The sequence below is a fragment of the Monodon monoceros genome, unplaced genomic scaffold (assembly GCF_005190385.1).
Source record: "Monodon monoceros isolate NGI ecotype Baffin Bay Population unplaced genomic scaffold, NGI_Narwhal_1 Super_Scaffold_4, whole genome shotgun sequence".
Classification (NCBI taxonomy): Eukaryota; Metazoa; Chordata; class Mammalia; order Artiodactyla; family Monodontidae; genus Monodon; species Monodon monoceros.
This window is the reverse complement of record NW_021703781.1, coordinates 26,824,946-26,840,965: the sequence shown is the minus strand read 5'-3', so window position 1 is coordinate 26,840,965 and position 16,020 is coordinate 26,824,946. Positions and strand designations below refer to the sequence as shown.

The window sequence follows — 16,020 nt, the reverse complement described above, 5'->3', positions numbered from 1 at the left end:
CAGAATGTTCAATCCTGTGATGTCCTGGCCGCTACTTATGATCTATGTGTTGTTTGCACTTCCCTTTGGAACACATTTTATTCATAGTTTGGATCTCTGTGATCTCCACTCCATTTCTATTATCTTAAGTTCCATCTTTTGTCTTCCCTTTTCTCTGCCTTGTGAGATGACCTCTCCATTCTGTCCTCTGCATCCCGTTGTTAGCAGTGTGAAGTCAACCTTTCATCAGCTCAGTTAGGACTGGGTTTTTGGCTCCTGAGACTTTTATTTCATCCACATCCCTTCTCATCTCTGCACTTTCTTGTTGAACAAAAGTAATATGAATATCATTCAGAACAGAAGGCAGATGTTTTCTGAAAAAGTCTTCTGTCCGTGAAGGTAAATCCTTTTAGATGAGAAATTTTCCTCTTGAGCCATATCCTTTTGTCCCTCTTGAGCAGTGGGGTTTTTCCGTCTGTGGACTTTAAGTTAGTTTTTCCCTGTCACCTTATGCTTGAACAAGGAGTAATCTAACTGAGCCCAATATGGAGCTGTTTAGGGGAGAACTTCCGGTCTGTCTCCTTTCCTTGATTCACCCTGGGGTCTCGAAGGAATCACCACTGCTTCTTCCCACCACTCTGCACGCCTCCCCGCTTTACTGCTTCACATACTGGGCCGAATAAACTCTCACCCATGGACATCGAGCTGCCCGTCCACAACTTAGCCCACTCTGTGCTCAGCTCCACACATGGCACATGTGGAAGCTTAATAAAATGCTTTGAATCCCCTTGGGAGTGGGTGTGATATTGAAAGTGTCTCAAAGCTGTAATAAAGTATTTTGTAAACAGCTTTCTTGCACAACTGCCAAGATTCAAAGCCCATGAGTCATTCAGATTGTTTTTGACTCACAAATTTGATCTCAACAGAAATACATTTTACCCATGGCTATTAAAACACAACAATAATCTGTATTTTCTTGAATCCTCAACTGTGTCTTCCTTCCCCATTTCCCTCTCTCTCCTGCTACATAGAAACACTGGCTCTTCTTCTCCATTCAAGAGAGGTTGCTGATTTAGAATGGAGAAGCCTGTATCTTGACACTCAGTAAAAGTAGAATTTTACAAGTCGTGAATCCTGAAGAATATGGGGTGTGATATCTTAATGATTTGATTTTTTTTTTTGATTGGAAGAAAAATATAGAGCCTTGTGGGAAACAGATAACACAGTGAGCTATACTCTTCATTTTATCAGAACGGCAGATAAAGATTGAAAAAAAAAAAAAGAAAATCCACCAAAGAGGTGAGGTTATCTGACTTGTTCCTAATCGCTCTTAGCACAAGGGTTACCCTGAGCTGTTCCCAGTATTTTTCAGAGACAGAATCCTGTCAGACAACCATGTAACTTAGAAATAGTGCTTTAAATCAGAGATGGGGGGCTTCCCTGGTGGCGCAGTGGTTGGGAGTCCGCCTGCCGATGCAGGGGATGCAGGTTCGTGCCCCGGTCCGGGAGGATCCCACATGCCGCGGAGCGGCTGGGCCCGTGAGCCATGGCCACTGAGCCTGCGCATCCGGAGCCTGTGCTCCACGACGGGAGAGGCCACAGCAGTGAGAGGCCCGCGTACCGCACAAAAAAAAAAAAAAAGAAAAAAGTCAGAGATGGACGCATGAGAAAGCTCAGTAAACTGGGCTCTGCCCACCAGAATATCGTCTGCAGTGGCTCCATACAGGGCCCCTTTAATGAAACAGTCAGGTTACCAGCTGAGATTAAACCAGTCAAGGACCAGGAGGAAGAGCTACATCCACGGTACGGGATGCTTCATTCTTCTGCGGGGATTTCATATCCCATTAACCTTGGCAGCTGTAAATCCAGCGGCAGCGTGTGCACATTAAAACCACACATTGAAAGTAATGCATCTCTATTTCATTTCTCTTTCCAGGGTTGAGATTTTTAAGAGCTCTCAGGCTGATCCAGTTTTCAGAAATTTTGCAGTTTCTGAATATCCTGAAAACAAGGTAAGATGTTCTTTCTCATATTTTTTTTGTCGTTCTGGTCCCCAGTGCTACGTTGTAAATATCAGGTGTTGTGTACTTTCATCACAATAAAGTTAGAGTTCTCTTATGCACAGAGAGAGTGATCTTACACAGAAACCCAGGGAAGGCCTAGAGGTAGGGTCTTCTGCAGGGCAGGGACTCTATGGTAGAGAGAAAGAAACAGCTGTGTATGCGGGGAAGTAGAGACAGTTTTGGGGGACCTTGTGGGGTTGCTTGGACACCGGCCGCAGCACCATGGAGAGAGGTGCACAGTGGGTGAGGGATAGGTCTGCTCATTGATTGGGAAGTCCTTGCTCCCAGGTTTTAAATCACCCCTTTATTACATCACTAACTAAGAAGTTGAACCTGGCCATAAAAGCAATGGAAGCAATGCTCTTTGAGAGGCAATCACAGACCTCATACGGCAAACAGAGAATCATCTCATTTCAAAGTACATTCTAGATGTTCACTTTATAGCCCGTGTAGCCCCTGGGGCTTGCTCTGTGAATTGCCTTCTGGGGAATATCTAAAAACTGCCCGCCGAATGCACCATGACTACTTCTGTTAACTGTATTATGATCTGGAAAACACTACTGGACCAGGAGAAAAAAAAACCCCAGAGACCCCTTTCCTGAGGACCTGCAGGTTCTCAGAGCCGGCCGGAAACCAGGGCTGCCTTGATGAATAAACTAATAAAAGAGGTTGGACGTCCTTTAATGGAGAATAAGTACAGGTCATAAATTTCTCTCATAGGAAATTACACTTTGAGAAGCTCACTGCTAATGTTCCATTTCCTCTTTGGTTGGCCTTAACGTGTTTGATAAATGATGAAAAACAGGACATCTCTATGTTTGTGATTTGTAATTAATACACCTGCATTTGGGGGGAGCTTGGATTCAGCATTGTTTTCCCAGTAACTGAGGCTGGGACTCAGCTTCCTGAATATGTCACATCCAACAAATGTGACAGGCTTTCCTCTTCGGGTCTTAGTGTGTTTTGTTTATTTTCGTTTGTTTTCATTTCACATTGGTTTCCCCTCGCTAACTATTCATCTACATGAATGGGGGAATAAATTCACTTCCTATTAGTCAAGTTAAAAAGAAAATAAGCGTCGAATGCCATGGAAATCTTCTACAGTGTGTCCCAACGCCCTTTACTTTCATTATCCTGGGGTCAGAATTGGTTGGCGCTCCATTTAATAGTGTATACTATTATTAATATAGAATGAATGTCGTTATTCTTCGTATTTCTTCTGAGTGACAGTAACCTTCATTTCTACCTTTCTATGACTTTTCTATGCAAGGGACTCATATTCCTCTTGAAATTAAAATGGTCAACAAAGCTAGCAGTCCTCAAGTTTTGCCTGTATCATATTTGCTCCACTACACTGTATTTTTACGGGTAGACTTGGTGAGGACCCAGTGGCAATCCCAGGAGCTGTATTTAAGAGACACTTGTGGGGACGGTATTACGTGGAGTCATCCACACTGTCTAACCTGGTATAGTGCCTCTTTCTCCGTTTCGAGTTTACTTGTTTAGGGGGCTTTCAATCGTCTGACGCCAGCATTTTAAGAAGGTGCCATTACTCTGAGGAATAACATGGAGAGAACTGTGTTCTCACCTTCCTCGTACTCCATGTGGATCTTTCCTGGACTTGGGAGAATGATAAGCCATCTGAGTAAACTATCTTTTTTTTTTTTTTTTTTTTTTTGTGGTACGCGGGCCTCTCACTGTTGTGGCCTCTCCCGTTGCGGAGCGCAGGCTCAGCGGCCACGGCTCACGGGCCCAGCCGCTCCGCGGCACGTGGGATCTTCCCGGACTGGGGCATGAACCCGTGTCCCCTGCCTCGGCAGGCGGACTCTCAACCACTGCGCCACCAGGGAAGCCCTGAGTAAACTATCTTTTTCTAGGCTTTTGCCAAGAGACCCGCCAACTTCCCATTCCTTGGAAAAGACTCCTTTCCTCTGGATGCAGGAAATAGCGCTAGCATCCCTGGGGAAACATTCCACCTGATGACTCCACAATTATGGGGGTTCATTCTCCCAGTGCAGAGGGGGAAAATCTGAAGCAGCGAGTGAGGGAAAGAGGTGACTCTACGTTGGGAGAGTCACGGGGTGGCAGGCTACTGGGATGTCTGCCATCCTAAGCCCCAAACAGCATTTCCTCAAGCACCCCACTTCCCACAGAATTAAGCTCCTTGTCTTATGGGAGGGTGGTTTCCATGACAACCACACACTTGGATTGTCCCAGTTCCTGTCACAACCAGGGACAGCATCAGGGTGAATTCAAGCCTGAATTGAGCCCCCATTTGTGCAGCAGTGACATGGGTGCCAGGATTGAGTCCTACTTTCAGAGAGCTCCTGGGGGAGGACTGACCCACCGTGTGGTTGGTGCTGAGGGTACAGGTACGCCCAGGGCTTGGGAGGCATGGAGGAGAGTGATTAAGTGGGGCTCGGCATAAGTGCGAGGCAGTCGGGGATCTTTTCAAGGCAAAGGGGGTGTCTTCGGTGAGCCTTGTAGAAAGCCAGGTGTCATTCTGGTGGTGCTGGAGATTAGGCGTGTGAGAGGGAAGGGTGAGTGGGGTGACTTCCGATCAAGGAAGCTGCAGGAAAGCACGTAGAAGAACATGGCTCTTGGGGGAACGTTGAGTAATTCTGTGCTCTTGGAGACTGGGGTTTCCATGGTAGGAAAAGAGAAAGATGAGATTAGGAGGGCAGGGAGAGGCCTGATCACCAGGCACAGACGGAACCTTCATCTGATTGTGGGAACTCGGGAGGTCTAGAATAGCTCTCTGAGCCCGTTCCCTCTCCAGCTGCCTGGCTGGTCGCGGCCCCTTCAATCTGGGAGCCCCAGGCACAGATCCCTCAGGCTTTGCCGCAGAGAAGCAGAAGCCTTGGTCCTTGTAGGGCTTCGTACCTTGAGGGATTTTCTGGTAACGCCTCTGTACTTTGCTGATTTCACAGGGACCTTCCAGGAGGGTAGGTGGAGCCCCATCATCATCTTTCCGGCGGTTTTGTATGACTTTCTCTAGCGGCCAGTCCCCAGCAACCTGGGGTATTGGGTAGCGGTGGAGACATTGAAATGTGATTTGAAATAATGATATGAAATTGTGGTTTCATGTTCCGTTCTTCGGCTGCCTCTCCTGGCCCAAAGTGGGAAGAAACAGGGCAGAGAAATATATGCGGGGGGGGGGGGGGCGGAGAGAAAGAGAAAGAGGGCTGGGGAAAGAGGGAGACAGAAAGGATGAAGAGGAGATCAGGAAAAAGATGACAGAGTGAACAGGATGACAGAGAAAACAGAGAGTCACAGTAACGGGACAGCGTCAGGGTCATTCCCCAAACTGCCAGCCAACAGAAGGGCCTCAAAGGCTCCATGTCCTATAAATGGCATATTGAAGGGGCCCCTGGGAGACCTCGTGCCACTGTCTGAGCTTTTGGGAGTTCCTCCGTTGCCCAGCACACTGGCAAGCAGCCTCGTACAGTCAGAGCAAAGGAGGCAGCTCTGTCTACAGGCTGTCATTCCATACCTCATTTAAGGCTGACGATGGAGATATAGATACTTACGATGGGGACATGGGACACCTAGTGCTTTTTTTTTTTAAAAAAAGGTAGTTGCCTTAACTGTTTCCTCTGATTATTAAAGTGTAGTGCAAACATTTCAACAATATAGGAAAGGATAAAGCACAGTTTCCTCAGCACCATCGATGGTTGAGATAACCTCACTAATATTCTACCATGTCACTTCCATTTCCCACATAGCACGCCACTCTATGTATGTACCATCATGTACCTAAACAACACATTTTTATTTTTTGACATTTTGAAAACTGAAATCACTGCACTACATATATTACCTCAGAAACGGCTCCAAGGTTAAAGTTCTTGAAAAGAGTAATCTGTGTAGAGACTGCAGGCAGAGGCCACATCGTGAAGGTTCTCAGATGTCGTGGATTTGACTCGGAGGGCAAGGAAGAGTTGTTGAGGGGTTTGGGCAGGAGAGGAACGTGGTCAGATTTACATTTTAGGAAGATCCACTGTTCCACCAGTTGTATAGAGAGTGGGTCTAAGACGTCTAAGCCATAGACCGTGAGACTAGTCACGAGGCAGTTGTCCAGGCAAGTGGTACTAGGGGCTGGCCTTTGGAGAAGAGGGAGAGGGATGGAGAGAGATTTAAGGGTTAGAATTGACAGGACTTGATTTTGCTTCGCTCTGTGTCTTACAGTTCAGGCAATTCATTCCCGTGGGGTACAGTGCAGTTGGCTTTGAGGGGATTGTACATCTGTCCAGCAAACGTAACAATAAAGCAAAATAAGGGCCTTGGCACCTGTCTCTATTCTCAGCCAGAAACGAAGAGGAAAATACTCGTCAAGTAGAACAGAGATAAATTCGTATTGCTTTTTGGAAAGAGGTGATGTTTTCAGTCTCAGACCATACATGTCTTGTTAAATACACTGAGAGCAGAGATGGCCCTCAGTGGTTCTGGGTTTTCAGCTATAATCTTGGAAAAAGACAGACATTCATTCTTCCAGTATCTACAGAGACAGACTCTCTCTCCCAATATCTACGGAGTCCTAAAGAAGGTCTCTGATCTATAAGAACAGAGAAGTCTCTGTGCCTGCCCATGGACGATGATTCACTGTGTCCACTGATACAAATTACTCTAATGGCCAGTGAGAACTCATGGAGCAGGACCCAGAAATGATCATGGAAAACACAAAAATGAAGTTAGGTTCTCATGCTAACGTCACAATCTATCCCTTATCCTGAGGGGGGCTAGAACCTGAATAGTTCCAATCATTCTAACCATTGGGAACTTGCCCTTTGGTCCAGACCCCTGGGCTTGGCCCTGAAGTCTATGACTATCTCCAGTGGCCTCTTGCCATGCAGAGCCCACAACCCTGTCCTGCAACCCCTTCCCTCTTTCCAAGGAGCCCTCTTCAGCTTGGTGAGGTTCAAATTTCAGAATATGGAGAAAGTCCACCAAGAGTTAATCTTGTGTCTCTTGCACAGAGCTTTTAGATGATTGCCTGGTCATAGAGTTTCATTTGAAAAGCAAATTCCTAATACTGGGCATCTCTAGTGATGCAGATGCCATAAAAAATAATCAGATTTCAGTGCTAAATAGGGACTCTTTCAGCAACAATGATTAAATGTTCTTTACACAACAGAGAGCTCCCTTAAGTACTATTAATATCACTGTGACAATCAGAGATTAATAATCACCATATAAGGTCATTTTTCCAAAGCACCATGAGGCTCGGAGACTCCAATAGTTGTAATCTCTCAAGAGGGCCCCACATGGTTATTGGTGGGACACTGCTTTGATCAGTCTCCAAGGATCCAGGGCTGTGTAAGTGAATCACCTTGGCACTTAATTATCCTCTGAGAAAATGAACAACATTTCCCTGAGATCTCTCCCTTTGCCACTGGCTACCTGTCCCTCATCAGCCTCTCTCTCTCCAAGGTTAATGCACCTCAGAGGGCCTAAAAGGCAGAGACGGGGAGGTTTTGCTTTATTTTGGCTTCCTCTTGAGAAACTAGTTGGGGACAGGATGTGGTGATAGCCTCTATCCTCCCTGGGGCAGTAGCCTCTGGCCCTCTTCATATCCTCAACACAGGGTGTGGGGAAGGCACAGCTTCACTTTCACAACAAGGAAGACTTTCTGGTGGATCCCAGGCTGTGACTGTTTTACACTGTTGTGGCCAAGAGGGCAGACTCTGGAGCCAAACTGCCTGGGTTCAAGTCCCAACTCTGCTGCTTACTGCGTTGAACTTGGGTCAGTTTCTTAACCTTGGGACCGCCTCATAGAGTCATTATGAAGATTTGATGAGTTAATATAGGTGAAGCACTTAAAATGGTGGTGCACATGGTAAGCCCTGTGAAAGAACTGTGTTAGCCATTCTTATCACTGTGATCTTAAACTCTTAGAATTTAAACCATTGGTTTCCCTTGCGAAAGAGGTGGGAGTGGCCGGAGATCAATCCATCCAGGATGATGGGCTGAACCTCGCTGTGGGCAGTGTTAGGCCCCTCTGGGGAGATTGAAAGAGATAGAGCTCTTTTCTGCACGACGCAGGTGGGAACAATGCCTTAAGACAGCGGGATGGGTTACCAATGAATAGCTGGAGGTGAAGGAGACGTAGGTCACTTTGTATTGCCCGTGGGTAGAACCACTTTAAGGAAGAGGTAGGGACTGAACCAGGCTTTGAAGAAAGGGAAATACTTGGATAGATGGGGAGGGCTTTCGAGCTGAGTAATATCATAAACAAAGACTTGGTGAGTAAGTCTGGCTGTGATGGAAGTTGCCAGGTTTGTGTAGAAAGAATCATGGTAGGAGGACCTGAAACTTCAGAGGGTGTTGAAGGTGGGAATTTGGACCTAATATTTTACTCAACAGGAGCCTTTGGACAGGGCAGCGACCTGCTGACAACAGTGGTTGAGGAGCTGTACACCCAGTAGGAGTGAACGGGGTGAAGGCAGATGGGACGGGTACAGAGGGGAGACCAGCTCACTCAGTGCAGATTCTTAGAGGCCCTGCTGTGCACCAGGGACTCACTGCTCCCAGGGTCCCTGCCGACAAGGCCCCTACTGTAAGGGAGCTAAATATCTCGTGAGTGGCAATCGATCTTCCTCAAGGAACACTGGCGGATGCTGAAGCTTTTAGGCATAAGGTTGTTGGGGAATAGGATATTCATATGGTCTCAGAGTCCCACTCCCCAGATGGCATATTAATTACAAAGGGAAATGGGCACCTCTCAGTGGCGCCATCTGGCGTTTCCACCTTCACCAGGTGACTGGACCTGGTGCAGCTGAGTTGGAATTTCCTGATGTGATGCCATCCCAGGCGGCGGGTATTCTCAAAAGACGTATTGAAACAGGATCTGTTCAGGCGGGAACAGTCAGACAAATCCAGAATATGGGACATTCTGGATGACAGCTGGCCTGGGTGCACAGAAAATTAAATTGGCACTAAAGACAGATTTAAAAGGGTGTGTGTATTGGTTGGGGGGGGGTGTTACTTACACATTAAAGGAGAATAAAGCAGAGAATGGCAAACTGAGTAGCCATTACTACTTAGGCCAGTCAGCCCACTGCCTGTCTTCGTGAATAAAGTTTTCCCGGAACACTGCCACACCTATTCCTTTACAGGTTTCCCAAGGTGCTTTTGTGCTCCAGCAGCAGAATTGAGTAGCTGCAACAGAGACTTTATGACCCAGCGAAGCCTGAATATTTACTCTCTGTCCTTTTATTAGAAAAGCTTCCTGACCCCTAGATTAAAGCCACATAATCAAACGCAGCACATGAACCTCGATTGCTTCCTGAATCAGGGTGAAAGCATGAAAGCATCAGTAAAGCTAATTTCGGAGCAGCTGGAGATATCTAGATTAAGAGTACCTATTAGATGATGTGACTGAATCCATGTCAGTTTCCTTAGGCAGGACGATTGTATTATGATTGTCTTGCACAGTGTCCTTCTTAGGTGTTCAGTGCTGAAGTATTCAGGGGGTTGTGTCATGATGTCTACAATGTGCTTGTAAATGGTTCAGCCAGGAAAAGGAAAAAAAAAAAAAGAAGAGAAAATGTATAGAGATAAAGCCAGTGTAGCAAAATGTTAACTGGTTAATCTAGGTGAAGGGCATCCAAGTGTTCATTATATTGTTCTTTCACTATTTCTGTAGATTTAAAGATTTTCAAAATAAAAATTAAGAAAAACATTTTAAACCATCAGAGGGCTTAATTTAGGGACCACTTTCAGTAGCTCAGAAGTCATCTTCCTATAGGCTCTGGCCTGAGTTACTTATGCCACCTTTCAGATCCTTCCCTTATGGTGGCTCTGGGGGGTTGGGCGTGGGAGTGGGCACTAAAGAGGCTCTGTTCCTCTGGAAGGCAGCCCCAAGTGAGTCTTCTTCTGTAACTTGGGGATTTTGCTTGTGTCTTTTGCACAGTAATTCCATCAAGCTGGTGAATCTGCTCTCCATATTTATCAGCACATGGCTAACAGCAGCCGGGTTCATCCATTTGGTAAGTATCCTTGAAGACGCTTCAGTGCTAGCGTTTCTGGAACAAGGCCCTCTCTGAGTCATTTTATTACCTGGGAGACAAACTTCAGCCCAGCTGTAGAATGCAAAAAAAAAAAAAACGAGAAGCAACTGCACAGTTGTCTAAATTTCCAATCCTTTTACCCCAAACTAGTTCCAGATGGTGAGTCACGGTCACACCCTTCACCTGCGTTTTTCAGCTCACCTGTATTGCTATGGGGGCCCTTTCATTGCTTTTTGTTTTTTTTCTGTCTGCAATAACCCCAGCCAACCACAAGATGGCAGTGCTTCCTCAGCAATCACCCGAAAAGGTTGGCGACCAGGTTGCACGTCTGGCTCCCATCTCTTAGTAAACAACAAATTCAGATTCCTCAATTTCCCTCCACTTCCCCCTTACAAAAAGCCCTCTTCGATTCTTTGGCCTGATTGCTTGTCAAGTTATTTCGTGTCTCAAAAATGTTAATTCTTTTAAATTAACGACTCCAAAGCCTTATATTATTGTCAAGCTGTTCTCACCTTCCCAGGGCAGATTTCTGCCTGCTTTCTAGGGAGCATAGCTATTGTGGGAAGTGTGTTTCAAACAAACACAAACCTTTAAAGCTGGAAGGAGCCTCATCTAACTTGGAAGCTTTGGGTAAAGGCGCCTTTCCCTTGCTGAGCCTCTGTCCGCATGAGGGGTGGAAGGAAGCATTGTTACCCCTCCCTCCTGTTGGGATTTTTGTAATTCTCATCGGAAGGAAGACTGCCTGGCAATCACTCGGTCACTAGATCTGATGGTTTCCCACCCACTCCTTTATGCTGATGGTGTTCTTGGCTGAAATCACCCGTAGATAATCACTCTAATTCTACCAAGTGCCAAAACTCACAGATACGGAGGGTTCATTGGCTGTTTTCAATAAGCAGTGGCCTCACCTTACTATTGTGTGAAGTACCTTCTGCTTCACCAGGAAACCTCCATGAAAAGGGCACATTGAGGACAAGCATTGATGTGTGAAAGAGGCCAGAGTTGGAGGCCCCGGGGGTGAGGGGGCCTGGGGCTGCCCATCCACAGGGACCACCCTGGCAGGTCACAGGCGTTGGCCATCCAGTGGATTGTAGGGCTGGACCTCTCTCCTCTAAAGTGTCTCTCCTGCCTGCCTCACAGCTTTGTCGGCAGATCATAGTTGATGGGAGGATAGCAAGTGTTTGTGAGCCTAAAGCAGAGATGGGCCAACTGCAACCCTGGGGCAGAAGCTCTCCACACCTGTTGCCTCTGCCCGATTTCCTGCTGCCCCTGCAGAGTTGAGTTGTCCCTACAGAGAGCAGGGAACCCTGTGGTCCACAAAGCCAAAAATGTTGACCATCTGGCCCTTTACAGACTAAGCTTGCTGGCCCTAGGTCTACAGGGTGTGCAAATGGAGATAGTTCTCATGAACTCGCTTTTTGTGCTTCCAAGGGAGTTTTCTGCAGTTTACAGGGCAGAGCCATCACTGGTCTTCTGCAAAGCAAGGAAAGCCTAGTCAGACTGCAAGGGATGCTCTTTGGGGTTTGCTCGTATGATCTGAAGGAGCAAGGTCCCTCGGGCAGCTACTTGGTCAAAACAATGAAAGGAGGAGGTCCCCTGTGGGAAGGTCCAGAATTTCTTTGGGACTGAGCAGGAACTCAAGAGAAGGGCCTCTTTGGCCCTTTAGTGCATTGCCTCTAGCCTCACATGGCTAGAGGCAATGCCCTAAAATTCAGCTGGCCTCAGATCTTTATAACAATGAGAGGAAAATGGACTCTGGATATGTTCCTCAGTTCCTTCCCCTCTCTGCCCCAATCAGCTGGGCAGGCGTGTCAGTGTGGCTTTCACTCCACCTTCTCCACTACCTGCTCAGAGGTTGTAAGCGTTACTTACAGAGCTCAGTTCAGGCCAGCAAACTCCCCGGGCCGAGGATGCCGTTCATCCAGAAACAACCTAGATGCGGGAGCTTCTGTGTTTCTGGTTTATTACGCCTGTAATGTTCTTCCTTCCTCTAGGTGGAGAATTCAGGGGATCCATGGGAAAATTTCCAAAACAACCAGGCTCTTACCTACTGGGAATGTGTCTATTTGCTCATGGTGACCATGTCCACTGTTGGTTACGGGGACGTTTATGCAAAAACCACGCTCGGGCGTCTCTTCATGGTCTTCTTCATCCTCGGGGGACTGGTAAAAACTCTTTCTTACAATGTTGATTTTTGTGGTCATTAATATTTTTCTATTATCCATTTTCTGAAAGCTGTGTATTTGAGACTGTGTTTCTGCACTGGAGGCAAGCGACTGCCTTAGCGTTACAATCCGGTTAAAGTCAATCCAAACACCATGGTGACTTTTCTGCATATTTCTTTGGTATATTGGATTTGTTACCCTGAGACCCAGGCATGGTGTCCTTGTGAGGGACAGCCATTTAGCCCGGAGCAAACCTAATTGTCTTAAGAAAGCGATGCTCACTGATCAAGTGAGAGTGTCTGTGCCTTTGTAATGTAATTCAGCCTCTGATATTCTGCAAGGACACTGCTGTCACCTGACGGGGGTAGATCCTGTTGATACTCTGTAGACAGTTTGCGGTTTCAAGAGCTCCCTGCCCCCTTCCCCCTCCCTGAACTTCCAACAAACACTGTGGCTGGGGCCTTGCTCTAAAGAGGAGTGTCCCCACCCCGGAGGAAGGAGAGCCCGCTGGTCTCCTCTGGATGGACATCATTACGTGAGCAGAGTATGGTTTTGTAAACAGCCAACCAACTCCCTCACACGGTATTTTCCCTCCCCCTCTTTAAGTCAGAAAGTTGCACTATTTGCTCTTCTGCTCTATGCAGATCATCACGGTGGTTTATGATGTATTGTGCTCTTCAAGAGGGGTTTCTGGCAACTCATCGGTGGTGGCTGCATTTTGTCTTTCAAAGTAGCTCATTTGACGTTTAGGTTTTTGCTGTGTGTGAGGTAAGTGATTAAAACCCTAAATTCACTCACAGCTTTCACATATGCACACCGCACACGCATTTATTTAATGCATCCACATCTCTGTTGTGTATGCATATGGCATATACATTTGAAAAATGTATATAAATGTACGTGTGGTGTGTACCTTAGCACAGTGTCCTCACAGCACCCGTGAGGTCCCTGCAGATGAGGCCCCTTTATCCAGCCACAGGCACAATGTTTGTTGGACAAAACATGGCAGATTTGTGTTTCTCCTTGCTATCCTTTCCTATGTGATTTCTTAAATTTACGTTTTGTGCGTTTTAGTGATTTTTTTTTTTTAGTGGAAAAGTTTATATATTTTTAAATCTTCTTTTGGTGTTTATTGTCTTTAATCGTTCATAAAGGCATAGATTCTCATGTGAACTATAATTAGAAAGAAAGGGCTTCTCTTGAAATAATGTGTGTGTGTGTGTGTGTGTGTGTGTGTGTGTGTGTGTGTGATTTTTCTGGCATGCGTGCATTCCCTTATTTCTATTCAGGAAGGAGAACTAGATATCAATTTATTTATTCCTGTCTCCTTTACATTTTTCTTGACTGATTTTTTTTTTTTTTTTTTTTTTAGTTGTCTAGGTTGGCTAATGTTTGTTTTGTCCTGTGTATTTTCAGGAGCTTGCCCTTTTTGTGCTTTTATTTATTTATTTTTTTACAACCTAACATATTAATAGGTACCTTTGCAGTTCTAGCCCTTTTGTGTTTTCAGATCTTAATACCCCCCACTTCTGAAAAGGTCACCCCCTTTCTTTGGCCTGTCTTTTTAGTCTCTTTTCTGTCTCCTATCTTTTCCTCAGGCCATGTTTGCCAGCTACGTCCCTGAAATCATAGAGTTAATAGGAAACCGCAAGAAATACGGGGGCTCCTATAGTGCGGTTAGTGGAAGAAAGTAAGTATGCCAAGAGGTTTTGTTGCTTCCACTGCAGTAGAATCCTCTCTGCATGCCATTTTTTTTTTTTTTGGCTCTCGTTTCTTTGTTTCATGCATGTAGGCAATGTTTGCCCGCTACGTGCCCGAAATTGCTGCTCTCATCCTGAATCGGAATAAATTCGGCGGGACTTTTAACAAACATGGAGGCAGAAAGTAAGTCAGTTGCATTAAAAAAGATGTGGTTGAGTGACTTTCAGAGCCCCTGTGGCGGAGGCACCTGAATCCTGCCCCTCCCCACCCCCCCGAAGGGCCACATCCTGTGTGGGGTGTGATGTCAGAATTACCCCCACGAAGTTGTCACACGTGGACCAACTCCTGAGGCTTGTTCCCATTCACAACTCTCTTCCCCCCCACATCTTTCCAAGAGACACGACAGATGTATCCTGGAAGGGGTCCATGTGTAACTGGGGCCGTATTTTCTGTTCTCATCCCTAACACGTAAGCCCAGCTCCCTCATTCTTTATATTCGTTAGGTGAGGGATTACATTCCGGTCCCTCAGATGAAACTGATGCCATCCTGTGGGGTTTTTGTGCAGCCGTAACACGGGCTCCTACTCTCACAGGGAAGTCTTAAGGAGGGCAAGATCGAGGTCACCTTGGCCCTGTGGCCACCGGGGAACCAGTCCTCAAAGGGAATGATTACTCAGTTGAAATTCCTTCTTGGCAGGAAATACTATATTTATGGTACGTCAGGGCACGGCACGCTCTTCCTGATGCATCTTTTGTTTGGCTTCCCATTCGTGAATGCTTTCTTATTGGGGACTGTTTCATTTTGTGCTCGCATCATTTTGTCAATATCAGTGTCAATGTGTGGGTCCGTTGTCAACCGGAAGTTTTACTCCTAAGTAGATGGCAGGGCCTTGACTGCTCTGTCCTCCTGTCTGGAGAGGAGAAGGTTGGAGGCAGGCAGGGCAGAAGCAACCATTCTGTACTGTTTTCTTTGATTTTTCTTTCTTTCTTTTTTTAATATATTTATTTATTTATTTTTAGCTGCGTTGGGTCTTCGTTGCTGTGCGTGGGCTTTCTCTAGTTGTGGCGAGCGGGAGCTACTCTTCTTTGCGGTGCGCGGGCTTCTCATTGTGGTGGCTTCCTTTGTTTTGAGAGCACGGGCTCTAGGCAGGTGGGCTTCAGTAGTTGTGGCGTGTGGGCTCAGTAGTTGTGGCTCTCAGGCTCTAGAGCGCAGGCTCAGTAGTTGGGGTGCACAGGCTTAGTTGCTCCACGGCATGTGAGATCTTCCCGGACCAGGGCTCGAACCCGTGTCCCCTGCATTGGCAGGCAGATTCTTAACCACTGCGCCACCAGGGAAGTCCCTGTACTGTTTTCTTTTTAAAGCTTTTTCTTGGGCACTCAGCTTTGTTTGCTTTTCACTTTTTGCTTTCATTTTAACTTCCATGCAGTAAGATATACACATCTTTAATGTACAGCTCAAGAATTTGTACCTATGTACAAACCCAGGAACTACATCCCAGATCAAGATGCAGGATTTTTTTTTTTAACTTTTTATTCATATTGGGGTACAGTTGATAAGCAATATTGTGTTAGTTTCCAGTGTACAGCAAAGTGATTCAGTTATACATATACATGTATCTATTCTTTTTCAACTTATTTACAAAACAGAAACAGACTCACAGACTTAGAGAACGAACTTATGGTTAACAGAGGGGAAGGGTGCGGTGGGAGGAGAGATAGTTAGGGCATTTGGGATTGACATGTACACACTGCTGTATTTAAAATGGATAACCAACAAGGACCTACCGTATAGCACAGGGAACCCTGCTCAATATTCTGTAACAACTTAATTGGGAAAAGAATTTGAAAAAGATGCAGGATATTTTAATTATCATTCTCCTTCCCAGTCACAGAAGTTCCTATCACAGAACTAGGATTTTGTTTTTGTTTTTTAAATTTCATACATTTTAAAATGAACTCTTGAATAGCCTATTTTGTTTTTTAAGAGAAAAATAAAAGCAGTAGCATCGCATTTCCATCCATCGGTCAGATTGGAAGGAGCCAACAACCTCCTCTCCCATCAGTGATCTCACTGCATCCCGAGCTCAGGTGTCCAGTCCTCCA

At 46.0% G+C, this 16,020-nt stretch overlaps 1 protein-coding gene across 9 annotated transcripts in view; it reads left to right on the top strand.

The window, feature by feature from the left end:
• Positions 1-16,020, top strand: part of KCNMA1 (potassium calcium-activated channel subfamily M alpha 1) — a 746,198-nt gene that overhangs the window by 505,052 nt on the left and 225,126 nt on the right. For 8 of the 9 annotated variants that reach the window (XM_029200928.1, XM_029200929.1, XM_029200923.1 and 5 more), the window contains exons 6-9: positions 1,916-1,991; positions 9,955-10,030; positions 12,046-12,216; positions 13,815-13,906. In XM_029200928.1, the coding sequence (XP_029056761.1) occupies positions 1,916-1,991; positions 9,955-10,030; positions 12,046-12,216; positions 13,815-13,906 (415 nt within the window). Of the gene's footprint in view, positions 1-1,915; positions 1,992-9,954; positions 10,031-12,045; positions 12,217-13,814; positions 13,907-14,008; positions 14,101-16,020 lie in introns of all 9 variants that reach the window. The other variant, XM_029200930.1, reaches the window with a different exon arrangement.